Source organism: Chironomus tepperi, unplaced genomic scaffold (assembly GCF_022539635.2).
Source record: "Chironomus tepperi strain 1889 unplaced genomic scaffold, CSIRO-AGI_Ctep_v1 contig_58, whole genome shotgun sequence".
Classification (NCBI taxonomy): Eukaryota; Metazoa; Arthropoda; class Insecta; order Diptera; family Chironomidae; genus Chironomus; species Chironomus tepperi.
This window is the reverse complement of record NW_027226180.1, coordinates 331,773-358,328: the sequence shown is the minus strand read 5'-3', so window position 1 is coordinate 358,328 and position 26,556 is coordinate 331,773. Positions and strand designations below refer to the sequence as shown.

General features: G+C 36.4%; 7 protein-coding genes across 8 annotated transcripts; 3 read left to right on the top strand and 4 right to left on the bottom strand.

The window, feature by feature from the left end:
- Positions 1-8: 8 nt before the first annotated feature.
- Positions 9-6,033, bottom strand: LOC139100155 (succinyl-CoA:3-ketoacid coenzyme A transferase 1, mitochondrial-like). The gene is made up of 6 exons (XM_070652761.1): positions 5,860-6,033; positions 2,826-2,952; positions 2,569-2,652; positions 1,502-2,458; positions 1,362-1,435; positions 9-1,200 (listed from the first exon to the last, which is right to left on the bottom strand). The coding sequence occupies exons 1-6, from the start codon at positions 5,926-5,928 to the stop codon at positions 967-969; spliced, it is 1,545 nt and encodes a 514-aa protein (XP_070508862.1). The 5' UTR covers positions 5,929-6,033; the 3' UTR covers positions 9-966.
- Positions 6,034-6,096: 63 nt separating this feature from the next.
- Positions 6,097-8,469, top strand: LOC139100156 (uncharacterized). Its single transcript, XM_070652762.1, has 4 exons — positions 6,097-6,306; positions 6,823-6,931; positions 7,116-7,521; positions 7,587-8,469. Exons 1-4 carry the CDS (start codon positions 6,184-6,186, stop codon positions 7,741-7,743), a joined length of 795 nt encoding a protein of 264 aa, XP_070508863.1. The 5' UTR covers positions 6,097-6,183; the 3' UTR covers positions 7,744-8,469.
- Positions 8,470-8,919: 450 nt separating this feature from the next.
- LOC139100227 (tRNA (uracil-5-)-methyltransferase homolog A-like) lies at positions 8,920-11,730 on the bottom strand. Of its 2 annotated transcripts, none has more exons than XM_070652836.1 (2): positions 11,330-11,730; positions 8,920-10,580 (listed from the first exon to the last, which is right to left on the bottom strand). In XM_070652836.1, the coding sequence occupies exons 1-2, from the start codon at positions 11,616-11,618 to the stop codon at positions 9,001-9,003; spliced, it is 1,869 nt and encodes a 622-aa protein (XP_070508937.1). In that variant the 5' UTR covers positions 11,619-11,730; the 3' UTR covers positions 8,920-9,000. The 2 variants fall into 2 exon arrangements, with proteins under 2 accessions (XP_070508937.1, XP_070508938.1); XM_070652837.1 differs by having other exon boundaries at positions 8,920-10,576; positions 11,330-11,468.
- A 158-nt stretch (positions 11,731-11,888) lies between these two features.
- On the top strand, positions 11,889-12,617 carry LOC139100370 (ranBP-type and C3HC4-type zinc finger-containing protein 1-like). Its single transcript, XM_070652987.1, has one exon. The coding sequence runs from the start codon at positions 11,889-11,891 to the stop codon at positions 12,615-12,617; it is 729 nt and encodes a 242-aa protein (XP_070509088.1).
- Positions 12,618-13,949: 1,332 nt separating this feature from the next.
- On the bottom strand, positions 13,950-14,440 carry Roc2 (Regulator of cullins 2). Its single transcript, XM_070652986.1, has 2 exons — positions 14,364-14,440; positions 13,950-14,199 (listed from the first exon to the last, which is right to left on the bottom strand). The coding sequence occupies exons 1-2, from the start codon at positions 14,438-14,440 to the stop codon at positions 13,950-13,952; spliced, it is 327 nt and encodes a 108-aa protein (XP_070509087.1).
- A 619-nt stretch (positions 14,441-15,059) lies between these two features.
- Adsl (adenylosuccinate lyase) lies at positions 15,060-17,805 on the top strand. The gene is made up of 2 exons (XM_070652688.1): positions 15,060-15,328; positions 15,969-17,805. Exons 1-2 carry the CDS (start codon positions 15,197-15,199, stop codon positions 17,271-17,273), a joined length of 1,437 nt encoding a protein of 478 aa, XP_070508789.1. The 5' UTR covers positions 15,060-15,196; the 3' UTR covers positions 17,274-17,805.
- On the bottom strand, positions 17,745-22,800 carry LOC139100368 (uncharacterized). Its single transcript, XM_070652985.1, has 5 exons — positions 22,734-22,800; positions 21,514-21,621; positions 18,685-20,979; positions 17,857-18,321; positions 17,745-17,752 (listed from the first exon to the last, which is right to left on the bottom strand). Exons 1-5 carry the CDS (start codon positions 22,798-22,800, stop codon positions 17,745-17,747), a joined length of 2,943 nt encoding a protein of 980 aa, XP_070509086.1.
- Positions 22,801-26,556: the final 3,756 nt, after the last annotated feature.

Sequence of the window (26,556 nt, the reverse complement as noted above, 5' to 3'; positions counted from 1 at the left end):
AATTTTTAAAAAAATTTTGGTTGTTTTTCGAGAATTTTCAATAATTTTTAAGATTTCTCTCTTCAAATATTTTTTTTTTATTAAATTAAAAATATTAAAAAAATATTACCAATTTTCAAATGCGTCATTAAATGAGAGTTTTTGAACATTATTAATGATTTTTAATCATTGATACAGAATATCACTAGATTTTACTCATGGAAAACTTATAAATGCAATTTTTCAATTTTATTTTATGACAAAGAAATTTGAAAATTTATATCAGAGCTCAAAATTGACTCCAATTTCGACTGAAGTCAAGTCGACTTTTCCATACAAAATCCGAGTCGATTTTGAGCTCTGATTTGAATTAATATTTCAAATCCCGTTATAAATGTATATTTTGTGATATAAAACTTGTTGGTTGACTTAGATCAGTGATGACCAACCTGTTGTAGGTGTGCCATTGCAATTAATGAACCATACGGAGTTGGCAGGACAAAATGTGATGAACTCTTATCAATTCTGATACTAAATAAATTGATCATAAGCACCTTTGTACCGTTATTCATTATTAAAGAATATACAGCAATACAGCGACACACTGATGTCCTTAGGTAGTTACTCAATACGGCATATCTTGCCACATTCTAGTTCACAGTAGATTCTTAATTAAGGTTGTCCATCACTGATTTAGATGAGTTTTTTTTGTGTATAATTATGTAAATTTGAGGTACAATTGTTGATTCTTTTTTTTATAAAAATTCCCTAAATTTGCTGTTTCAACCTCAATTTTTCCCCTTTCGACATTCAAAAAATCCAGCAAATGAGCATGCTTACTTGACATAAAATTCCTCTATAATATCTTCAAAATAGTTCTACTTTTAACATGCCCATACCCCATCTAATACCCTCTTACAGAGCTCCAGGTCGACTCCCAGCTCCACCCTCTTATCATCCCCTAATTATCATCCCCTTTCTCCCCATTTAAATTTGTTGCATTGGCTTCAAGTTCTCAGCAATACTGAATTCAGCATCTGTTGCTGCTGTCAATTGTTCGAGTGTAATGTCTTCGGCTATTTCAATGAGTGTCAATCCTTTCTCTTTGTCAACATTAAAGACGCCCTTGTCTGTCACAATCATGTCAACGACATTCTTGCCAGTCAGTGGAAGTGAGCATTGTTTGAGGAGCTTTGGTGAGCCGTCTTTGTTGTTGTGTTCCTGGAAAGAATAGGAATTTTGAGGTTTGATTGGGTATTTTGTGGTTAGGTTGGATAATTTTGAGGTTATGTTGGATATTTTTGAGGTTAAAATAACAACTTTGAGGTTATGATGGATTTTTTTGAGGTTATGTTGGATATTTTGAGGTTATGTCAACTCACCATGGTGATAATAGTCTTTGTTCCTGGAGCTGCAACCAAATCCATGGCACCGCCCATACCTTTTACAAGTTTACCTAAAAGTACACAAAATTTTCATTCAAAAACTCCATTTTTGGGTCAGTTCCAGCCAATTTCCTTACCAGGAATCATCCAATTAGCCAAATCACCATACTGTGACACCTCCATAGCACCCAAAACTGTAATATCCATATGTCCACCACGAATCATAGCAAATGAGTCATCCGATGAGAATATTGATGCACCAGTAATCATTGTGACTGTTTCCTTTCCAGCATTAATCATGTCAGCATCGACCATATGTGCCTCTGGGAACGGTCCAAGACCAAGAACGCCATTTTCTGACTGTAAATGTACGGTAATGTCCTTTGGGATGTAATTACTTGACAATACTGGAATTCCAATACCCAAATTGACATTCATGCCGTCACTAAATTCACAAACTACACGTTTGGCAATTCTCTCGCGTGACTTTGCTGTCTTTGATGGTGCGCCGTCCGGACGACGTACCTGAAGTCTTTCAATCCTTTTCTCAAATGTAGATCTGACAATTCTGTGGACGAAGATGCTCGGGATGTGAATTTCGTCAGGTTGAAGTTCGCCGACTGGCACAATTTCCTCAACTTCCGCAATTGTAATTTTTGCTGCTTTACACATTGTTGGATTGAAATTACGTGCTGATTTTCTGAAGATCAAGTTGCCCATCTCATCAGCTTTGTAGGCACGAACGAGTGCAAAGTCACCAGTTATAGCCTCTTCCATAATGTATGGAACTCCATTAAATTCACGCATTTCTCTTGGCTTACTTGGAATGACAATTTTACCACCCTCGCCGTACTTAATTGGTGATCCACCTTCTTGAATTAAGGTACCGAAACCTGTTGGTGTGAAAAATGCAGGAATTCCAGCACCGCCAGCACGGATTCTTTCGGCTAATGTTCCTTGTGGTGTCAATTCGAGTTCAAGTTCACCGGTGAGATATTGTCGTTCAAATTCAGCATTTTCACCGACATATGATGCAATCATACGCTTAATGCGACGATCTTTGAGAAGGAGGCCGAGACCAAAGTTGTCGACGCCTGGAAAGATTGAAGGGAATTGTTAGAAAATTGTGGATTTTAAGCTGAAGGACCTTTTTTGCATTAACAAATCCAGGGATTGTTCAAAAATTCAATAATTTTGTACTTACCAGCATTATTACTGACAATTGTAAGTCCTGTCTTTCCGGTGTCTAAAAGAGCTTGAATTAAATTTTCTGGAATTCCACAAAGACCTGAAAAGAAATATTATAATCAGTTCAATGTCTGAGAATGCTCAATGCAGTATTAGCGACATCAGTGAGATTCTGGCCGGGATTCAAGCTAAATCAGCCACCAATTCAGAGTCACACACCTCTGGTGGTAGATTTTGTATTGATCAACTGCTTGGTTCTTGCACGAGACTTACCAAATCCACCAACAAGCAATTTTGATCCATTTGGAATATCCTCAACTGCATCTTTTGTTGTACTGTAGATCTTTCCTTTATATGCTTTATAGTGTTTGTTTGATGTTGAGAATGAGCATGATAAGATCTGAAATTAGTAAAAGATATGTGAAAAATTGTTCTAGGATAGTTCCTAAGCTCGGAATTGACTTAAATTTCGAAGAAACTTGACTTTTTAATATAAAATTCATGCCAACTTCAAGATCTGTTCTTTGAGGTCTCTATGGCTCAACATAATTAGTCTGACTATTGAAATTCTATCTTTGGAAGGATTCCTGAGTTGAAGGGACCTTGGGAGTCTCCCAAAAGTCTAAAATGGTGCCTCAACTGGAGTCCGGACTGAATAATAGAGTCCTGTCAACTCTGAAGGATAGGTTAGAGTATCAGCTAGCATAAGCCAGCTTAAAGCATCATGTAAGGCATCCCATGGATCAACATGGAACTTTAGATCCCACAAAATTAGTCAATAATGTCGAATTGTCAACAAACTTCATCAAATTGCTATGAATCTACTCAAATATCAATTCATACAAATATATCAACTCAATTTCACGGAGGTGTGTCTCAATATGTCAATACCACAACTCAAATACAGTCAAAATAAGTTTGAGAATCTCATTATCTAAGCGACATTTTCTTCGTTTTTGTTCACATAATATATTATTTGTCTCTAGTAGCAGGTTCAACGACACTCGTAAAAATTTTGCGTCACATTTTCTACACGCTTTTTAGATTTTTTTTTATTTCTTCAGATTCTTTTCAGTAAAATCTGGTTTTGTAGCTTTGGAGATTGTTGTATAATTTTGTATGATTTTTTACATTTTATTTGACATGAATTATTGCTTTTTTGGTGGTGGGGACTAAGTTGGGTTCTGAAGCAATTGTTGCGACTGAGGATTGAGGATTGAAGTACTGAGGACACTGAGGGACTGAGGACACTGAGGATACTGAGGATATTGAGGACACTGAGGACACTGAGGACACTGAGGACACTGAGGGACTGAAAACTGACTCTAAACCCCCTAAAGCCAAACTACAGCTTCTAAATGCCAGTTTGAAATGACACTCGAGGCCACATCCACCAGGAAGTCCAAATCCCCAATTTTTTACAACTCACTCCATCAAAGTCTCATTCTAAGCCCCAACTAGACTCAAAAATTGTTCACATGAACCAGATAAGAGATAACAAACATTACCAACATAAAACCCTTTCCAGCAGTTCCAGTTCAAACCAGTTTCCTTAAACTTCAACTAGCAACTGCGGCAGACCCAAAAAATTTCCTTTAATCTCTTCAATAATTCTGATGAAATCTCCCCAATCAATGTCATAATCCATGCCTTATCGCTCAAAAGTAATAACAAATCACTGCACGATTCTAGTTAGTCATACAAAACATCACCTGACCAAAAAAATTTTTAATTCAGACACTTGATAAAAAAATCTCAAAAAACAGCTGTTTGACTTGCTTTTTTTTTTGTTTCTTTTTCATTATCACCGACCGCACTCGTGAGTTGCTAAAAAATAATTTTTTTGCCGACGTAATTGAAGTTGAGTTATGTTTCTTGTGTGTGATATAAAAATAGATTTAGAATGGATATATGTGGATATATGTGAAATTTATTGGGATGAGTTTTATGTGAAAATTTGGGAAAATTGAGGTTTTTCAGGATGAAAAATTGGTGAATTTGTTGGATTCTTAATTAAAATTCTTCGGAGTTATACATTTGGGTACATCTGGGAACACAAGAAACCGGCATAAGTAGCCATTACGACCTCTTTTCGTTGATCCACCGCTTTGTTAACGCTCTTCGATTCACAGTGGATCAAAAGGACTTATTCTTAGATATTTTGATCATCTTTCCCTATTCCTCCGCAATAAAATCTCAAAATACAAAATCCAGGTCAACCTCCGTCACTCTGGCCGTTTCAGAATCTCAGTTTCATTATTTTCCACCCTCCCAGCATCTTAGGTGCGTTTCGTAATAAACTTAACGACCTCTTACTGACAAATTTGGTTCTAACTTCTTCGAATTCTTATAAGATCGAGAATAAATCAATTAGAATCTTATTGGATAGATATATTCAGCACTCCAGAGCTTTAAGGCGACCATGAAGCTCAATGAAAGAGGTAATGAATCACAATTGACTTGTATGGCCAGCCAAGTAACAAAGTAAGTATAGCATTAGGGCTGTTATCGTACAATAAAGACATAATAGACAAAAATCTGCTTAATAATCTCTGCTGTGGGTTTTCACCTTTGGCAAGACAGTGAATAGTAGAGTGTCAAGAGGAGTTCTTTATTTCAACGATGGGTAACCATTATTTTTAAATAAGATCCTCAATTTCACTATGAATACGCTCCTAAATAGGCATTATGTAATAAATGATCAACAGAACAACATCACTGATACTTTGATGCGATCTATTACATTAAAACGAGTATATTCTACTATGATTCCACTATGATCATTCACTAAAATCTAAAAACCTTAATCTCCAATCAATCAATCACTAAATTATCAAATTTTAATAAATAATTCTTCACATAATCCAAAATATTTTCTTTACATTAACACTTATTATGCCAATATCACGAGTTTCTTTTTTTTGGCCAACTTTTATCCTCACTAACTAGGCGTATGGCATTTAATTATCACTTTTTGAGTGGATACAAGTCTTTTATTATCATGTATGGTCTACATTGCCGCTTGTTATCTTTTTTCCAAATAATTTTTGACAAAATAATTGAAAAAATGTTCAAAATTGCTGAATTTTGTGCCTTGCACGTGTAGATTAAGTTTGAATTTTCTGACAATTTCTCAAATTGTCACCCAAAAATTGACAAAAATTCTTCTTCTTTTTCTACGCATTTACAAATTTTTTCATTGACTGCCTGCTTTGATAATGAGACGTAAAATCATGCTGACCTTGAGTCACAATTTACCCCCAAAAATTTTACATTTTCACCATCAATTTTTCTAGTTCCAACTTACTCTAAAATGATTCACAGAACATCTCAAATTATTGACTTTTAAGGCTGATTTTGTGAAATTTCCGAGCATTTTTGACAAAAATTTCTTCAATTTTGACACCGAAAAATGACAAAAAAATTTAAAAACCTCGCGATAAATCCAGCACTCGACTGACGCAAATTTGTCGTAACATAAAAAATATCTTGAAATTCTTATTTACATGAACGGATATTCAAGGTTGTACGGTTTACAGCGACTTGAATGCAGCCGCAATTTAATTTGTAAACAAAAAAAGGAGAAAATTTTGTTAAATTTTTGATTTTTATTAAATAAAAGTGTGATAAAATGAAGCCAATAATTGTTGTGAGGAGATATGAGGATAAAGACTTGAGACAGATGCAGGAAGTGATAAGGAACTATGTGATGTCGATGTTTTCGAATGCTTTTTGGTTCTGTTTGTTTCGTGAGGTGAGGATTTTGGATATTTGAGGTATTTTTGGGAAGATTTGAAGTATTTTTGGCAAATTTTGTGGTTTTTGAGGGAAATTGAGAAAATTTACTCAATTTTCAATGAAAAATTGATGAAAATCGATACAATTTGGTAGAAAATTCAAAAATTTTGAATAAAATTGTCAAAACTTTCAAGAATTTTGAAGAAATTTTTGAGATTTTTGAAGAAATTTGCAAAAATTTTGATGGAATTTGCCACAATCTGATGGAATTTGCCACAATTTGATGAAATTTGCAAGAATTTTGATGGAATTTGCCACAATTTGATGGAATTTGCCACAATTTGATGAAATTTGCAAGAATTTTGATGGAACTTGCCACAATTTGATGGAATTTGCAAGAATTTTCAGAAATTTAGTCAAAAATATCCAAAATTTCATCAAATTTTGCCCAAATTTTCTCCAGAACTTGACTTTAAACTCAAAATTCGACCGAACTTCTCAATTTCTAACCAAATCCACAATTTCCTTCCAGATTACCCTCCAGCTAATCGTCCTGTCAACAGCAATATTCTTCATTTTCATCGGAATTCCATTAGTCTACTGTCTGTCTTCCGTTCCAGTTGTAGTCGTCCTCATTGCAGGTAAAATCATCTCTCCATACCTTAACATATACGCAGTGTCAATTTACATATTATTTGAATTTTTCCAAGGCTGCAAGCTATGCAAAACCCAAGCAACAAGTGCATAGCATGCAGCCTTGGATGAACTTGAACCCCTAACAACTCCCAACCCCCTCAACAACCTTTAACTCTTCTTACCCCACAGTCTGCGTCTACTGCTCCCACTACAACAAATCCATCGAAATGTCAAACATGCATGCACCAGTCTGCTTTGTCGTTGACCTCTACGAGCCATTTACAATCCGTCTTGACAAGAAGGAACTCGAGTACATCCAAATAACTGAAGACGAACTCAAAAATCATCAAGATGAGATCAAAAAAATGCGACCAAAGCGAATTGTTGGAACTATTTCGACACGAAATCATCAAGCACTTCATGAGTCAGCCTGGATTTATAGACTTGCTGTCGATCCAAATTATTCATTTGTACAGATTGCCAAACCGATGATATTTCATGCTATGGAGCATGCTTATGTTAATGGAATGTTTACGGCTGAGACAGCATGTGCTGAATGTCATGAGGACTCGAGGGAGTTGTTCCTGAAACTTGGGTGAGTTTGGCAGGCAAAATTTCATGAAATTTTGACTAATTTTTGATTTTTTTCTCAATTTTCAGCTTCAACATTAAGCAAATTTACCACAAAAGTATTATCGGAAGTAGTTTGCGAGTCATGAAGGCACAACTTGGAATTGATTTGCAAAAATTCTATAAAAATCATCGAAATAAGGAAATGTTGAATCAACAACGTGATTTTAACAAAGCTGAATATTAAAATAGTTTGAGAATCTTGCAATTTTGAATTATATTTTGGAACTTATAATCTCATTATAGAGTTGGGCAAAGTGTATTTGGATGTTTGTCCAACATTATCTCATTATTATTGATATTAGTAAATGGTGGACACCTGTTGATGGTGGAAAGCTGCATTATCAATAGAAATTAATATTATTCAATTTTGAACTTTAAGATGTCGGAGTTGGGGGGAATCTGGAGTATCATAGAATCAGGGGGTTAGGGTTTCGGAGGGTCAAGGAGTCAGAGAGTCAGACAATCGATCCAATCTTGCATTCTAACTCTCAAAAATGTTTTTGTTACACTTCTGGGGTATCGAGTCATTTATTGGACGAATCTGCACAATTTTCAAACTTTGGCTCATGATTTTGTTACAAAAAATTACGAAGATGTTAGAAAGGTCTATATCCAAACATAGACTGTAGCTGATATGAGAAGAATTTCCATCATACTCTCGACATCACAAACTATTTAACGAATTTAGACTTTTTTTAATTTTACATAAAAAATTATAAAAAATACTAAATAATTATGAATTAAATCAAGCTTTTGCTAAGACTAGAGTTGACAGAACTTTTGGGTAGTCTATATTTCTATAAAACTCCTCATCTGGAGTCAGGACTTCCATAGAGACAGCTTCACAACGGAGTGCTGCCAGCTTTAGCTTAAGATTTATTAATAAAAGAAATATTTTTCATCAAAAGTACATTTTAATCTATTTTATGAACATTTATATCTAAAACAGTAGAATAGTAAGGAAATGTTGACTGATGTGTTCCATATTAGGAAGAAGAAACTGAATTGAATTTCACACGACAAACAACGGTGTCCGTAGATTATCTTGTATCTAAGAATATGTCGGATTTTACCGATATCTAAGTCCACTTATCCTCCAGGAACACTTTTTTAAGCTTTTTCTACTCAATGTTCCTTTCGGTTGATAAAAGATGTTGGACGTCAATTCACCACTTTCTCTCCTCCTCCCTATGTCCCCTAAATACGAGCCTGGTTCCAGTTATCCTTCAAAACAGGACCTATGCCAACAATTTCAGTTTTAAGTAATTATTTAGGTCCAATAAGGTTGAATAAGACGTTATTGAATCAAAACTCATGGAATACTCTTGCTACATCCCCAATTAAGAATTAAAACCACAACTTAGATTGATACATTATAAAATTTATTAATTCCTCATCTCCATAAATCCTAAATAATTTTATTACAGTAAATCTTCAATCATTAATTATCAATTTTCTGTGCAGGCTCCTCAGCATTCTCAGCCGGTTCCTCAGCCTTCCCAACAGCTTCCTCAGCCTTATCTGCAGATTCCACAATTTTCTTCTCAATCTTACTTCCATTTTCCGTCCCAACCTTAACATCACCATCAACATCCTCAACCTTCTTCCTCTCAAACAGCACAACCAATTCACAATGATTTGTATTCGGAAACATGTCAACAGCACGTGCAATTTTTGGCTCAAATGGAACTCCTTTCATTGATTTTGTTGAGTTCTTGCATAAATCCACAAAATTCTTAATGACTTGCCGTGGTGAGCAGCTGACGTAGACAAGTCGTTGAATTTTTTTGGAGTTCCTCAATTGTTGGATTGACTTTGTGTTCAGCCCAGCCCTTGGTGGATCAACAATTGCGACCATTTCCTCATCATCCTTAATATTTGCATTTTTGACCATCAACATGATCAAGTCATCAGCACTTCCAACAGCAAAATGTGAATTTTTAATATCATTAACTTGTGCATTATGCTTTGCATCCTCAATAGCTTGTGGAATGATTTCCATGCCGTGGACTTCCTTGCTGTATTTTGAGCAACAAAGACCAATTGTTCCAGTTCCACAGCAGACATCCAGCACAGTTGTTGATGGCTTTATGGCTGCCAAGTCAATAATTTCTTGATAAAGCTTCTCGGCAGCCTTTGTGTTGCCTTGAAAAAAGGAAGACGGTGAAATTCGGAACTTAAGGCCATGTATAAAGTCATGGACATGTGTTGAGCCATAGATGTGCTTAATGATGTTTCCCTGCTGTCCAGAACGACGCTTTTCAATCTCCTCATAGTACAATGACGTCACATCAAGGCACTTGCCGTCTTCTTCCGTGAAAAACTTAACGACGTCATTTTGGAACTGCTCCTTTTCAGCATCTGTCAACTTTTGAGGATGGATTCCAACAATCAGCATCATTGCCTTGTCGTCATCATGTAGACGGATTGTCAATTGCCTGAAATATCCCTCACATGTTACTGGACTGTAAACATCAAGACCTGACTTGATTATGAACTTTTTGAACATATTTGCTGCATCCTTCATCTTTTGCGGTGGCATTTTGAGTCCGTCAGTGGATTCAACGTAGATTGTACCTGACACATAACTTCCAACACGATTTCCGACCTGAATTTCACCATTTTCATCACGTCCAATTGAAAATTCACATTTGTTCCTGTATCCAGTTGATTGTGGACTTGGAACTATTGGAAGTACCTCAAATGCTGGATCAACATATTCAGCCATCTTTGATTTACCTTGAAAGTAGTCAGCCTTCCTTAAATCAACCTTAAATTGTGCTAAAACTTCATCAATTATTTTTTGCTTGATGGTCAGCTGTTCCTCATATGGAGTGCTGCCGAGTGGCTCACTACTCTCGGCTGCTGTCTTTTTTGAACGATTTTCAGTCGTTGGACCGTCGACGTCTTCATGCTTGCGCTTCTTGATGAGAGGATCTTTGATTGGATTCGCTGGAACGGCTTTGAGGACTTTACCTTTCCATTTGTAGCCGGTGAGGACATCCATGGCTTGTTTTCTGTCTGGAAAATGGGGGAAATTTGATGAGATTTGATTGTTGGTTGGTTTTTGGGGGGTATTGGGGGGTTTTGGGGGTTTTAGGGGACTTTGGGGGCTTATGATAGGCTTTTGAGGGGTTTTGCGAGTTTTTGAGGGTTTTTTAGGGTTTTTTTTAGGGTTTTTTAGGGTTTTTTTAGGGTTTTTTTTAGGGTTTTTTTTAGGGTTTTTTTTAGGGTTTTTTTTAGGGTTTTTTAGGGTTTTTTAGGGTTTTTGAGGGTTAAAAGGGTTTGGGATTAGAGATTTGAGAGTAAAGTGTCCCCAGACTACAGCTAAAGGATGTGACCAACTGTCAATAAGAGCAGGGGTAACAGGGGAGGGGTCTATTTGATAAATTGCTTTGAGGAACCATTTGATGCTGTTGTAAGGCTAGCATTCGAGTCTTTGACACTGATAAGAAGAGTTTCCAGTCTTTCCTTCTTCTCTCCCGTCCAAATAAGGTTGTTGTCGGAGATTAAGTCAATTGGAGGAGGGGTACAGGTGTGGTTGACCTCTATAGACCTTAAGATTGTAGAAATTAAGGGAATTTTTGGGACTTTTTGATGAAAAACTCTAGAAAATTGGATATTTTTGGTCCAAAATGATGGAAGGGATGGTGTCTGACACCCAATCTCCTCTACCCACGCAGGATACACCCCTAGTACCTCTAAATACGCCTCTACTGTCCCTAATCCCCCTCAACATCCCCTAAACCCTCAAATATCATTCAACTCACCATCTTCACTCCTCAAGCACACAAATGCAAAGCTTGAATTCTTCCTGGGAATCTTAATTTTACTAGCATTAAGTGACAGCGTGTTTGTAATCAGCTTCTTCATCTCAGCATATCCGTAGAACTTTGGCAAATTTCTGACTTCAATTTTAAATGCCTCACTTGAGAATCCTTCATGTTTCAAGTATCCAAATTCATCATTTTCCAGACTATCAGGCTTTAGCTGATCACATGTTGGCTGTGGGGTCTGATCATCCATGTCAATGTCCTTGGTAAAGTCTTCAGTGTCCATGATGGCTGAATATGTGGACTAATTTAAAATAAATCAAAATTAAGCTTGCCGTTTGGATGTTTTTACTTGTGACTGGATGTAAACAAAAACAACGTGATTTGAGGAACTGTTGCTGAACTTCTGTAAATTGGCAGTGAAAAATTCAAATTTTAAAAAACCGTTACAATAAATTTTTCGAAACTTTTTTTTCAACAAAATTTTTCAGGTAATTTTTTAAGGACTAAATAAATAGTTAAGCATATTCAGTCAAGCCAGTTAGCTCCAAAAAAAATGTACGTAAACTGTAAAATTTTAACATTTTTAAGGCAATTTTTTAGGTCCATAAGAAGAAAATTCACAAGACGTCCACGTCCAATAGAACTCGACGAGTTTGAGTACCACGAGAATCAGTCGCCATTTACCTGCGATGTATGCTGGATAGATGTCCAACCAGGTGACGGTGTCATCCTTAAGGACTGCATCCACAGAATCTGTAAAGCCTGCATCATTGACGTCATTAAATATTCAGTTGAGGCTGAGATTCGATGTCCGTACATTAACTGCCGTGGTGTCATAACTGATCGTGAGATTCGATGCTTTATATCCTATGAAGACTATGAGAAGCTCTTGGATCGATCACTAAATAAAGCTGAAATGTCAAATAAGAATGCATTCCATTGCAATACAGTCAACTGCATTGGATGGGTGGAGATCAACAGCAGAAGAATTGAGCGGTTCCGATGCGAAATTTGTGATAAAGTCAATTGTGTCCCTTGCAAGGCTGTCCATGAGACTTTCACCTGCGCTCAATTTAGGGAACAAAGGAAAATGGAGAATCAACTGTCAAATCGACTGATTGAGCAGCTGCTGAAGGAAAGGAAGCTCAGAAGATGTCCAAGATGTACCGTGCTGATTGAAAAGAATATGGGATGTGATCAGATGAGATGTGCGATGTGTAAGCAAGACTTTTATTGGAGTATACAGGATAATGTACAAATAAGGATGGAGAGATTGTCATGAAGGGGAATTGGAGGGTTAAGGAGGGTTGGAGACTGAAAAATGGTTGATTTGGGGATGTTCGGAAGTTACGTAACACTGAAAATAGCTTTTTTAGACCCCATATCCCCATCTTAACGCTTTGTATCAAAGTCATGAACCTGAATTTGCATTAAAATTCCAGTCCCTCTTTCTATGCGCTACGTAACTTCCAAATGTTCCCATATCATCCTAAAGAGATTAATGTGGCTGTGATTATTGAGTTTCATTTCTATTTTATTAATAAAGATCATTTATTACTTTCCAAATCTTGGTTATTTTAATAGACACAATCAATTGGTTTTTGACATCAATATTCTTACCTTAGGTGATAGGTTAGCTTTAGCTGAGGATTGGCTGGGAAATTTTACAGCTAAATACAGCTGATACCAACTGGTCGAATAGCATAAATCGGTTAATCGACCCAAAATTCAGCAACAAGCCGTTGTAACTCTGGAATGATGTTAGAATGCTAGATTAGGGTTCAATCATGACTCAAGTCACCGCAACTCTGGCTTGGTTCCGCATTTGGGTTCAATTCAGGTCCAAGACAGCACTTTACACTGACTTGATGACAGATTCGGACTCAATCCAGGCCTATATTACTCATATTTGCTATTTGATTCAGGTTTAATCTGGATTCTTTCCAACCCAACTATGACTGAGTGCTAGATTAGCGTCCAATCAAATTCCAAATCAGTATGACTCCGACTGGGTGCCTGATTTGGCTTAAATTTGGTTCTAGTTCAACTTGACTCTGATTTGGTTCTAGATTCTGACTAAAATTAGTTCCGAAATTGGGTTCAAACCATGTGACTCTAACATGAAGCCAGATTCGGGTTCAATCCAGTTCTATGTCGGTGTGATCCTGACTTGTTGCCAAATTTGGATTCAATTTGGGTCAAAAACAGCGTAACTCAGTCTTATTGACAGATTCGGTTTAACTTCAGGTCTAGGCCAGCGTGAGTGTTGGAAACAATTCCTATCCGACACCATTACAGAGACACGTCGACCTAGTGCCTGATTTTGAAACAATCAACCGATATTATTGATCAGTCAGCTGTCAGCATATGCTTGACTTTGTTATCATATTTTAAGGAAATCTCTGATACTGTTAAGTCCTGTATTGATGCCCGAGTGTACAGGTTCCAACCTCCCTAAGAGCATCCCCTAATAACTGAACGAACCCCAAAATTTAATTAATTTTAAAAAGATTAAAACTTTTTATTAAGCCAAAAAACCTAAAAATACATCTTTTATTCTCATTCCCCAATTTCTCACAGATCTTCAATACAAAAAAAACTTAAATTAACCAGCCTAACTCGACAACCGCTGAATACTCCACTCCTGTTGACACAATGGACATCTGTTACTCTGTTTGACCCATAAGCTTATACAGCAGTGATGAAAACTGTGATTACATTCACCCCAGCACACGACACAAGTTACGTCCTTATTTGTTGCATCTTTCTTTGATTCTGCTTGACATCTGAGACAGGCGTCCATAACTTGAACACGACAGATGGCACATGTGTCTGTTGAACAGTCCCAACTCCACATTGCAACGCTGGAAATTGGAAATGAGAGAACATGAATCACAATTGATCTGTATGGCCATTCCGGCAAACAGGCAATTCCGATTCCAGAAGAGGCGCTCTTTGGACCTTTTGATATACAGACTCTCCCAAAGCTCTGTGCTGCATCTACAACTATATGATATCCAAATCTTACCTATTCCATCTCTTTAAAGTAAACATTTTGTCTGGTTTTGATTGTTCGTTGTCTGATGATTTGTCTTCGTCATCCATTTCTGCAATTTAAAATTGAAATTTAGTAAGTTCTCCAAATTTGTGGATGTTATTGGAATCACTAAGTTAAGTCAAGTAAAGTGTCAATTCATGCATCAATTTCTTTAGATTGCTGACAAAATTCATTCAAAATTAATGAAATTTTCAATAAAAAATTGACTTTTTGACACATTTTGACATATTATTGCTGTAGTTTCTAGCAGGAACTTGAAACCTACCTTTCTGTTACTTAATTGAGATCCTTAAGTTGCCCTAAAGCTGCCAAATTCAAAAAACTTTTACTTAAATTTCTAAATGATTTTTTAGAATTTTGTTTTGAATAAATACATGAAACTTTGGGTTAGAGCTTTATTGCCAAAACGATGAATTTGAATATTTAAAAACCGTTAGAATTATTTGAATGGGATTTTTTGGATTTTTCTAGTATTTTAAGTTGAATTGTTAATTATTTTGGAATTTTAAAATTTAGAAAAAATTTAAAAATTGAATAAAAATTCTACTTAAATTTTAAATCAGATTTTAATTCAAAAAATTCCAAATTTTCCTCAAAAAACCTCCAAAACCTTACATCCTTAAAACCCCACAAATGTTTCCTCATTCATACCAATTTGTAAACAACATCCTCACTGTCCACAATCAACTTATCGTCTCACATTTCAATTTTAAAATTCATTCAATTAACATCATTAAAAGTCATCAAATTCCTCAATTTTTGCTAATTTAATTTGACTACTTCCTGAAAATCACCAAATCAAAATGGATCATTCAGGCTACAGATCACCATTATCAACCCGATATGCATCCAAGGAAATGCAATTCTTATTTTCCGATCAATTTAAATTTTCCACATGGAGACGCTTATGGATTATGCTGGCTAAGGCTGAAATGGTGAGTTTAGTCAAGTGTCTAAAGGGAATATAGGAGGGGTATTGGATATACTTGAGGTTATGGGAGATTAAGTTGGGGAATCTATGGGAATTGTGGGAATTTTGGGGTGATTTATTGATGGATTATGTTGGGCTGATCATGGTACATCGTGAATCTGCTGTATTGTACCTTATATCTAGTGAATGTAGCTAATAAATGCTGTAAGATCCAAGCTTAATCCGGTAATACAGTCAATTGGGACTCGTTTGGGTCAATTAGCTACCTGAGTGAAGGATTAGCTATCTGAGTGAAGGTATATGACTGACTCAAGGGCTGGAAGGGACATAGAATGGGTCAAACATCTTTAAGCTGCTTTATCTAATGAATGTCTAGTTGGATGGACGTATAGTCACATCTGGATGTAATTAGTCGTCCATATAACTATTCTCAGGGGTTGAATTGTCTTGGGCATCATACAGAGGTGCACCTGATGTATTAAAGGGGTATATCTGGGAGTTCAGCTATTCCTTACCGTACCCTACAGTACAATAATCCAACAAATTGCTCCCAGACTGACTACAACCTAAGCTTATCCACAATCACACACCAACCCCTCAATAACCCCATCTAACCCCCAATCTCATCTCTCTTTCAATTCCAGGAACTCGGCCTACCCATCACCCAATCCCAAATAACCGAAATGGAGTCCAACATCGAGAACATTGACTTCCCAGCCGCCGCAGCCGAAGAAAAAGCAACTCGTCATGACGTCATGGCTCACGTCCATGTTTTCGCAAAGCAATGTCCTTCAGCTGCTCCAATCATTCACTTGGGTGCAACTTCCTGTTATGTCGGCGATAATACAGATCTGATAATACTACGTGATGCCCTCGACTTGTTATTGACGAGAGTTGTTAGTGTTGTTAAGTCGCTGACTGATTTTGCTATGGAATATCGTGACCTGCCGACCCTTGGATTTACGCATTTACAGCCAGCACAGTTGACGACAGTTGGAAAGCGATGTACGTTGTGGATTCAGGATTTGTTGATGGATGAGAGGAATTTGAGATTTTTGAGGGATAATTTGAGATTTAGAGGAGTTAAAGGCACAACTGGAACACAGGCAAGCTTCTTGGAACTCTTCAATGGCGACGGATCAAAAGTCAAGGAACTTGACAAGAAGGTCACAAAGCTTGCTGGATTTGAACGATCATATCCAGTCACAGGACAAACATATTCCCGTAAAGTCGATGTCGATGTTGTCAATGCCATATCAAGTCTTGGATCAACGGTCCACAAAATGTGCAGCGATTTGAGACTTTTGGCATCAATGAAGGAAGTCGAGGAGCCATTTGAGGCAACACAAATTGGATCATCAGCTATGCCTTATAAGCGTAATCCAATGAGATCTGAGAGGTGCTGTGCACTTGCCAGGCACATGATTACACTGCAGTCGAATGCTGCAAATACCCACGCAACACAGTGGATGGAAAGGACACTCGATGACTCAGCAAATCGTCGATTGACGCTGTCTGAGAGCTTCTTATCTGCCGATGCATGTCTGTTGACTTTGTTGAATATCTCACAAGGTATTGTCGTCTATCCAAAGGTCATTGAACGTCATATCCAACAAGAACTTCCATTTATGGCCGCTGAGAATGTTATTATGGCTATGGTTAAGGCTGGCGGTGACCGTCAAGTTTGTCATGAGAAGATTCGAGTTTTGTCACATGAGGCTGGTGCTCAGGTCAAGCAGCATGGAAAGGACAACGACTTGGTCGAGAGAATTAAGGCTGACAAATATTTTGAACCAATTTTAGGTCAACTTGAGCACATTTTAGATGCTAAGACATTTACAGGACGTGCTGGCGAACAAGTTGTTGACTTTAATGAGGAGGAAGTTAAGCCGGTGTTGGAATTGTATGCTGGAAGGATTCAAACGTCGAGTGTTAAGTTGGTGATTTAAAGTTTGGTCAATTTTATTCAGAAATGTAGATTAATGTAGATTAAATAGTAAGACTATATTGGAAGCAGAGTTGGCAATTGGTCGATTGACTGCTCGACCAGCCGATTGACTGCTCGGTCGTCGATTGACTGCTCTGTAGACGATTGACTGCTCGATCGACGATTGACTGCTCGATCGACGATTGACTGCTCGACCAGCCGACTGACTGCTCGACCAGCCGACTGACTGCTCGACCAGCCGACTGACTGCTCGACCAGCCGACTGACTGCTCGACCAGCCGATTGACTACTCGATCAGCCGATTGACTACTCGATCAGCCGATTGACTGCTCGATCAGCCGATTGACTGCTCGATCAGCCTGGTCAGCCAATTGCCAACTCTGATTCAAATCTATGGGCTCGTCCACATGTTACGTAACACAGTAGAGATCTTGTTCCTTAACATGTGGACGGACCTGCTTAAATCAAAATTCTAAATCACTAAAAGTGCAGATTTTTCTAAAATTAATAAAAATTCTTATACAAAATTCAAATTTACATCTCTAAATTTACTTCCTATACCCCAACCCCACATCCCCCACTACCCTCATCAATCACCGTCACACATGTCAGCACCTCATAAGCTGTTGTAATCATCTCATTGCCATACTTGTCAGCATGAACTAGTCCAATTGACGGTAAAACTTTACCAATTAAAATCAATCCATTGCTGTTAAGTCTTCCTATATAGTATGGCCAATTGCCTGCTTGACTGATTGAAATTGCATTTTTTACAGCAATTCCACTTGATGATGCTTGCCAAGAATAATTTTGAAGTTGTGCTTTCGACAAGTAAGTGATTTTGTCTGTTGTTGATACTTGATTGGAATTGTTGTTGTAAAATGAAAAAGTTTGGATGTTTTGAGGTTTAAGATTGACTTTACCGAGGATGTGAGAGTCATTGATGTTGATTTTTGCTATGTAGGAGATGAAGTTTGTGTTTTGTGATGTAATTTCGATGCCATCGTACAGGAATGATGAGTTGGGAGGGAGTGTCTTCCAATGGGGAACTGAAAAGATGGAAATTTAGTGATTATGGCAGGGATGGACAACCTATGAGCCACGGCACGTCACTGTAGGTGGCTGAAACTGTTTGGAATTGACATGAATTGTATGGCTTGTCGTGGCTTAACACCAAGGATGTGCCGAGCCATAAAACAGGTTGTCCACCTCTGGATTAAGGTAAAATTATTAAAACTGCATAGATTCCGGTCTATTTAAGTCAAGACAGACACTTCACAATGAAGCCAACAGTTTCAGTCAGTTCCAGTCACTTACTATCCTAAACACTCAAAGAGACCGCTTTAAGATAACTTTGTAGCATTTTTGTACCATGAAAGCAAGCTCTTTGCCTTACTTGGGGTATTACTTACCACATTCAAACATTTGTTCAGCTTTTTCAGTACTGACGTCTATTCCAGTACTCTCTGTAGTAGATTGACCATCAGTGACACTTCCAGAAGGTTCTGTTGTTATAGAGTTCGTTGTGAATAGCCAACTTGGCTTACTGTTATTCTCATTTGGTTGTCCACCAACTGTTGAAGTTCTCTTTGTGGTTGACTTTCTTGTATATCTTGTTCTTGTTGTTCTGGATGTTGTTGATCTTGGAGTATTTGTCGATGCTGTAGTTGATCTTGGGGGATACGTCGATGCTGTTGATGATAAAGTGGTTTGCATAGCTTGTGACATTGCTTCAGATACAATTGAATGTTGAAATTCATTATTTGGTTTTGATGCTTCTGTGGTTGACTCAGAGCTTGTTGTGGTAAAATCTGAGGTAAATCCATCTACATGATTTGTTAGTATCACGGATGTTGTAGTATATTTTGGAGTTGTTGTTGATTTTTCAGTAATTTGTGGATTAAAATGTTCTGTTTGACTTGGTACATCTCTATTACCCATACTAGTTCCATTACTACTACCTTCCGATGACTGAACACCATCTGTTGATGTCTGACTGCCATCAGTAGACACTAAATACACCAAACTTGAAGTAGTTGAAGTATTTGAAGCTGTAGATTCATCTACATCTCCAAATATGGTCGTAACTTCTCCAGATATTGTCATTTCATCTCCAGATGTTGTAGATTCATCTCCAACTGATGACATGCCAGTCGATACAAATTCATAACTCGATAAATTTACATTTTCAGGTGTTAAAGTAGTCGATGGAGCTTCTGTTGTTGTCATTGACATTATTGACTCTATGACCGACTGTGTTGATGATACTTGACTTGAATGATCATCTGGATATTGAGTGCTGTGTGTAAATGCAGTTATATCTATTGTATGTGGGTTATTATGCGAATGTGCAGCTTCAGTGGCTGTAGATTGACTTTGATTCAAACCCACACCAAGATCTTCAATGCCTCCTTCATTTTCGATGACAATTTGACCTGAATTTTCAGTATTTTGAATCAAATTTTCATCTCCGCCAACATTTGGCACTGAATTTTCATCTCCATTTCCACTCAAGCCTTCCCCATCTCCCCCACCACCTGTTAATTGCTGTGTTACAATTTGTTCAGCATCATCAACTTCATTATTATCTTCTGCGGTTATTGTGGTCGAAACTTTCTCTGTTGAACTCATTTGTGCCATTGCAGCACTCGATAAGAATCCATTAAATGATATCGGTGGCACTTGAGTCCATGAGTGAATTGAAATTGGAACAGCTGATGTTGATGGAATTGAAACATGCGTTGGATGAGTTGAATGTGATGATGATGTTGAGGATGAAGGAGTTGATGTATTTTGAGGATTATTGGATGTATCATTGAAATTTGATGCTGTAACAGCCTCAATTGATGAATATTCAATGACTGTGCTTGTAGTTTGAGATGAACTTAATTCAGTGGTATTGAAATTATGTTGAGGATGTTCAGTAGCTGTCGATAGAGGAAATGACAGTGATGGGGGGACATAGCTGTATCCAGTGGTATATCCAATGCTAGTTTCATTCACAATAAGTGGAATTTGTGACGAATTTTCAATAAAATTTGATGATTCAGCAGGAAAATTTGTTTCATATGAATTTGTTGCTGTATCTGGATGATCTGTAAGAACTGCTGTTGACTGGGGCATGGAAATTGGCAGATTGTCAATAGATTGAGGCACAGGCTCTGTTGTTTCAAGTAATGATGACGTTGTTGATTCAAAATTGAGCATTAATGTCATTTCTTCTGCATTATCCACAATATTACCCAAATTCTTATCAACCCCATCTACCCCACCCCCACATGTCAACACCTCATAGCAGTCAGTCGTCCTTTCAACTCCATTCTCATCACCATAGTACATCAATCCCAATACCCTCACAACTGTTCCTATATAACTAAATCCATTAATTCCTATTCTTCCTATATAAAATGGCAAATTCTTCGATGCCGTCACAGTCACAGCGTTCCTAACCAAAGCTCCATGTGATGAATTTCTCCAAATAAAATTTGAGTTTTCCAAATACTCAATCGATGAATTTGCAAATCTCACAGATCCATCAAGAGTATAGTAAAGGCCAGTTGGATGTGACAGTTGAATTCGTCCAATTTGAAGCTCACCATTGACTAAGGCTCGTCCGATGAATGAGCTGATGCTTGGTGAAAATGAGCCAACTCGAACACCATCGGTGAGTATGGCGTTGATGGAGTCGAAGGGCTTCCAAGTTTGGGCTGGAAAGAATTAGAATTTGACTGTGATTAGGGAGGTCTGAGAGACATGGGAGAGAGGAGAGAGAAGAGAGAGAGGAGAGAGAATGAGAGAGAATGAGAGAGAATGAGAGAGAATGAGAGAGAATGAGACAGAATGAGAGAGAATGAGAGAGAACGAGAGAGAATGAGAGAGGATGAGATAGAATGAGAGAGAATGAGAGAGAATGAGAGTGACATGGGAGGGAGGAGAGAGAAAGAGAATATGAGAGAGTATGAGAGAGTATGGGAGAGAATGAGAGAGAATGAGAGAGAATGAGAGAGAATAAGAGAGAATGAGAGAGAATGAGAGAGAATGAGAGAGAATGAGAGAGAATGAGAGAGAATGAGAGAGAATGAGAGAGAATGAGAGAGAATGAGAGAGGAGAGAAACTCGACAACATCTCTCAGATCTGCCTAATCACTCCCCATCCCTCAACTCAACCCCTCCCAACCTTGAACAGCTTCAAGGACAAAGCCAAAAAATTAAGAATAATTAATTAAAAACTTTCAACTTACAGCATCCAGATGCACAACTTGTTCTCATCGTAAGCGAAGAATTTTCCATTAAAACTTCATTGTTTGAATGAGTTTTGCACCAGAATTGTTCGTTACAGTTCCTAATTGCTGTAAATATGAGGATAATTAATTGAATTTAATTTGATAAATTATCATGAATATTGTTTACGTTGACGGCAAATTAAGTTGCAATTGAGGGTTGTAAAGTTAATTTGTTGATTTTTGGGTAATTAGTTTTGAATTATCAGTAAGTGTATTTATCATGTGAATTGCAGGGGGGTAGGGAATAATTGTTTGAGGATGGGAAGTAGGGTGGGGTGGGAATAACTGCCATTTAGAGGAGTTTATTGAGTTTTTCGTCGTAAAATCTGAGTAAATTCATGAATTTTATTCAAAATGGGGGGAATTGGGGGAGGATGACTTGGGTATACACCCTTTTGTAAGCGTCCCTGATGCATTCATTATCGACACCAGTGGTAAGCAACCTTAAATTTTCCGGGGCTCTAACTGGTGGGAATCCATGACCAAAACCGAATTCAACAAGCTTTTTCATAGAAATTAGGTAGCACTCTAGTGTATCGAGGAACATAGGTTGACCAACACTGACCAACACTGATCAGTGGTGGTTAACCTCAGTGACCCCAATCAGGGTTGAGAACCACATAAGCCCTTATTTGCTCAACCACATCAGGGTCATACTGGTTCGGGTCACTTAGGTTGACCATCACTGGTGAAGGTCACTGTTGGACAACCTATGTGCCATCTAAAATGCCATCTGAATATGCCATGCACCGTATTATGTCGTGTGTAGTCAGTCAATGCTAATTAACCACCAAATTGTGCCTCAACACACAGTCCACCCACCACTGCATCTACACAATAAACAATATTATGCTGATTATGAACTTTTCAATTGAACTAATTGATGAGCAATAAAATCATATTAATTAATTATCAATAAATCAATTAGTCAGCAAAATATTTATGAAGCATGTAAATATGTTTATTAATATACAGTAATTATGTCATTTATTCAGAAATTATTAAGCTGACTTAAGTGCAGTTTTTGTTGTTTTTGAATAAAAACGTAAATCGTCAGTCAAAATAATGATGTGAATGGAATGGAATTAAATGAAGGTTTTGGATGGAAATTGGTCAATTTGGTCAATTTGGTCAATTGACTGACGGTCATCCAAGACAGTCCATTGAATATCATCTACCATTGGCAGTCAATGGCGACCGGCAAGTCAATGGCGACCGGAATTTCAACGGCGACCGGCCAGTCATCGGTAAACGATCAGTCAACGGCGTCTAGTCGGCATCTACCGTCGACGATCGTCTGACGGCCATTGACACCTCCCACTGACAGCCAGTCGACTCCCAATGTCATCAACAAATGGCCAATTCCTGCCAATTCCTGCCGATTCATGTCAATTCCCAAATTTCCTCACCTTTACAGCATATTGTCTTCATCCTCACTCCATCAATGAATCTGGTCTTAATAACAGCATTAAAATTATCTCCACAAATGAATCCTGGCTTCCATGTTGATATGTCTGGACATGATGGTGCATATGCACAATTTTCACATCTTATAAGCACTGGAAAGTCATCAAATTTTCAAATTCAACCTTAAAATCCTCAAAAATTCATTTTTTTACCAAGAAGTCCACAAAAAATCACAAAAATACATTCAACTCTCAACTTGTCGACCATTTCACTTAAAATTTTATCACAGAACTAAGAAAAGTTGCGAAAAAAATCATAGATTTTATTGTATTTGCCGCTCCTTTATTCTTTTTGGACATTTACATTTAAAATTCATAATTTATTTTAAATTAGCTTTTTATATCAGTTTGAATGATCATCAAGAATCAATAAAGGTAACTGTATGGTCATAAATGAGGTATTGGGATTGATGATGATTCGGGTTGATGGTATGCAGAGGTTATTGGATGATTAGTTATGGGGATCATGACGTGGAGATTGATTTTAAGCAATATGAGGGGTTAAACTGAAGTTTATATGAAGTCTGGCCAATTAATTCATACTTAATCTTAGTTGACTTTCCACACAAAATAGAATCAACCTTAAGACGTACTCAAGAGGTGAGGCAAAGTGTTTGGAGGTAACTCCCATACCTGAATTCCATATAACCCCTCTTTGTCCACTCTACCCTATCCACCTTTTTCTCCTCCTTTGCCTCAATGCCCGTTTTCCCCTTTGTCCTTCCCCTCTTCCCTCATTTACCCCTTACCCTCCTCCCCACTGTTTGTAAACCTTACCAATTCTTTCTTAACTGTGAGGCTGTCACCCTTCAGGCTAGGTTTGGATATGCTCTTAATCTATCGTTACAATTACATATTCCAGCACAGAGCTCGATCGACAGCGGTGCATTTTGTGGTAACTAGGACTGCCATAAGAAGGTATGCACATGCCATTCAATCAGCTTCAAAGTCACTTTTCAGCTTCCCGAATTCCTCAAATGTATTGTTGTTCATTCAAAAATGTGATTTTGTCATCATTCAACATTCTTTTGTTATTTTCTTCTTAAATTCCCTACGAGTTAATATTCCCATTACAATAAACTATGAGCTAATGGCTAATAAAATGAAATTTAAGAATCAAATCTGAAAGCATGAACAAAAGCAATGAATATCGTTTTAACTTAAGACTCAACAGAATAAATAAATCTTAGACTTGGAAATATTTCTTGACTTTCTTGGAGATATTGTCAGTAAAATACGAATAGATAGCAACATTCTTGCATGAAGCGTAAACGGTGCTGCAAATGAAATTGACATCAAGTTGATGTAATTTACAATTCTAAGTGCAGTCCTAGACTGGCTTGATTCTAGTCTAGTGTTGGGTTTTGTCGAATCTGGGCTGACGTTAGAATCACATTGACCTAGGTCCTAGGTAGGGTCGGAGCCAGATTTTCGACAATTTCAAAATCATGTGCCATCCGGGCAGAAGGTCAACCCTCAATTTGTTAGGACAAAAACCCCAACTTGCCTCTCAAAACGTTCATCATTAACACGGCAACCCATGTAGTACTCTTGTAAACACATTGTGCTGTTAGGGAAATATCCATTTATTATTACAAGTAATACAGTAAACCAATATTGCGGATGGTCAAGAGTTGAGTTACCTCAAATGTGCAAATTCGCATGTAAATTCAAAAAGACAATAAATTGCGTAACAATACTAATGGATGCTAAGTGTACTGTTCGTCTATAATCTGACATAGTCATCGATAGTTATGGATCATTTAACAGTTTGCTAATTTTTTCACTAGTGTGCCGGGACACCCAGTTTGGACAAGAGTGAGGAGAAGTGGGTGCATTGGGTTACAGCGTATCTCGATGAGTCTAAATGTTCCCAACGGCAAACTACAATTTTAGTTCAAAAAATTCCAGAAAAATTCAATAAAATGTAAAAAAAATACATCACATCATAATAATCGTTAATTAAACTGTGACCGACGATTATAATTAACTTCCAATTCTCTCATTATTCATTATATATTTTTTTGTGCAAATCATCATTTCTGTCGGAAGTATTAATACGTCATATAAACTAAAATTAATCTGGATAAATTAAATCATGCATTGGATAATTAACAAATCTCTTTAGTAGGCAGGCAAGGGGTCGTTCACTTGTAGTAAGTATAGTTTATTGACAGAGCTGTTTAGAATACATCCAGATACAATATCAAGTGATTGACATTCTTTTCATAGTATTAAGCATATAAAGTGATATTTAAGTAAGAGTCATTTGGTTACAGAGTTGGTAATTGAGTGTTTTCGGTCAATTCTTGTGTTCTAAAATCGACAATCAACGGCAACCGATGTTAGTCGATGATAGTCAACGTGACCGAAAACCGTTGACACCTGACATCAGCAATACCGACCGTCATCCACTCTGCCTTTGGTGAACATAATAGGTGACATTCAGTAGACTTTTGTCGTCTCCCAATTACCAACTCTGTATGATAATATGTTTTTATAAAAATATGTTTTATAGCATTTAATATAAAATTATAAACGGTTGATTGGTTCTTTCGATCTTCTGCATCACTGAATGCATTTATATACTAGAAAAATAACCAGAAAAAAGAAGAGAAGAAGAAGAAAGAGGAGATTGAAAAGCTAGTTTTAACATTTATGTAAGTGATGGGATGGAGTTGAGCTGCATTTTGACTCGGTCTGCAATATAATTTAATATTTTGATTATAATTATTTTTATAATTATTATAATTATTATATATAATAATTATAATAATTATTATATATATTATAATTATTATTATTTATTATTTATTATAATTTCAATTTTTTATCACTATGTTATGATTATAATAATTATAATGATCATAATAATTATAATAATCATAATAATTATAATAAATTATAGTAATCATAATAATCATAAAAATTATAATAATTATAATAATCATAATAATTATAATAATTATAATAATCATAATAATCATAATAATTATAAAAATTATAATAATTATAATAATCAAAATAATCATAATAATTAAAATAATCATAAAAATCATAATAATTATAATAATTATAATAATCATAATAATCATAATAATTAAAATAATCATAAAAATCATAATAATCATAATAATTATAATAATCATAAAAATCATAATAATTATAATAATTATAATAATCATAATAATCATAATAATTAAAATAATCATAAAAATCATAATAATCATAATAATTATAATAATTATAATAATCATAAAAATCATAATAATCATAATAATTATAATAATTATAATAATCATAATAATCATAATAATCATAATAATCATAAAAATCTTAAAAATCATAATAATTATCATAATAATAAATTATAATAATAATAATAATAATAATAATAATTATAATAATTATAAAAAATGCGCTTTATACACACTTTCCATTTAAATTGCTGAACTTCAACTTCTGCTGCTGTTATTCTTTTTTTTTAATTACACAGTCTGCATGAAAAAAAGAAAAAAAAATGAAAAATCACAGT

What these genes read in the sequence shown, in the direction of transcription:
- LOC139100370 (XM_070652987.1), top strand. Translation starts at nt 11,889, where the DNA reads ATGTACGTAAACTGTAAAATTTTAACATTTTTAAGGCAATTTTTTAGG.
- LOC139100155 (XM_070652761.1), bottom strand. Translation starts at nt 5,928, where the DNA reads ATGCTCGGAAATTTCACAAAATCAGCCTTAAAAGTCAATAATTTGAGA. An exon ending in GTTCTGTGAATCATTTTAGA is followed by an intron (nt 2,953 to 5,859) that starts GTAAGTTGGAAC and finishes TACTAATTTCAG; the next exon opens with ATCTTATCATGCTCATTCTC. An exon ending in CAAAGACTATTATCACCATG is followed by an intron (nt 1,201 to 1,361) that starts GTGAGTTGACAT and finishes TATTCTTTCCAG; the next exon opens with GAACACAACAACAAAGACGG.
- LOC139100156 (XM_070652762.1), top strand. Translation starts at nt 6,184, where the DNA reads ATGAAGCCAATAATTGTTGTGAGGAGATATGAGGATAAAGACTTGAGA. An exon ending in TGTAGTCGTCCTCATTGCAG is followed by an intron (nt 6,932 to 7,115) that starts GTAAAATCATCT and finishes CTTACCCCACAG; the next exon opens with TCTGCGTCTACTGCTCCCAC. An exon ending in GAGTTGTTCCTGAAACTTGG is followed by an intron (nt 7,522 to 7,586) that starts GTGAGTTTGGCA and finishes CTCAATTTTCAG; the next exon opens with CTTCAACATTAAGCAAATTT.
- LOC139100227 (XM_070652836.1), bottom strand. Translation starts at nt 11,618, where the DNA reads ATGGACACTGAAGACTTTACCAAGGACATTGACATGGATGATCAGACC. An exon ending in GTGCTTGAGGAGTGAAGATG is followed by an intron (nt 10,581 to 11,329) that starts GTGAGTTGAATG and finishes CCCATTTTCCAG; the next exon opens with ACAGAAAACAAGCCATGGAT.
- Adsl (XM_070652688.1), top strand. Translation starts at nt 15,197, where the DNA reads ATGGATCATTCAGGCTACAGATCACCATTATCAACCCGATATGCATCC. An exon ending in TGCTGGCTAAGGCTGAAATG is followed by an intron (nt 15,329 to 15,968) that starts GTGAGTTTAGTC and finishes TTTCAATTCCAG; the next exon opens with GAACTCGGCCTACCCATCAC.
- LOC139100368 (XM_070652985.1), bottom strand. Translation starts at nt 22,800, where the DNA reads ATGACTGGCCGGTCGCCGTTGAAATTCCGGTCGCCATTGACTTGCCGG. An exon ending in AAGTTGTGCATCTGGATGCT is followed by an intron (nt 20,980 to 21,513) that starts GTAAGTTGAAAG and finishes AATTCTTTCCAG; the next exon opens with CCCAAACTTGGAAGCCCTTC. An exon ending in TGAACAAATGTTTGAATGTG is followed by an intron (nt 18,322 to 18,684) that starts GTAAGTAATACC and finishes CCATCTTTTCAG; the next exon opens with TTCCCCATTGGAAGACACTC.
- Roc2 (XM_070652986.1), bottom strand. Translation starts at nt 14,440, where the DNA reads ATGGATGACGAAGACAAATCATCAGACAACGAACAATCAAAACCAGAC. An exon ending in ACTTTAAAGAGATGGAATAG is followed by an intron (nt 14,200 to 14,363) that starts GTAAGATTTGGA and finishes TCCAATTTCCAG; the next exon opens with CGTTGCAATGTGGAGTTGGG.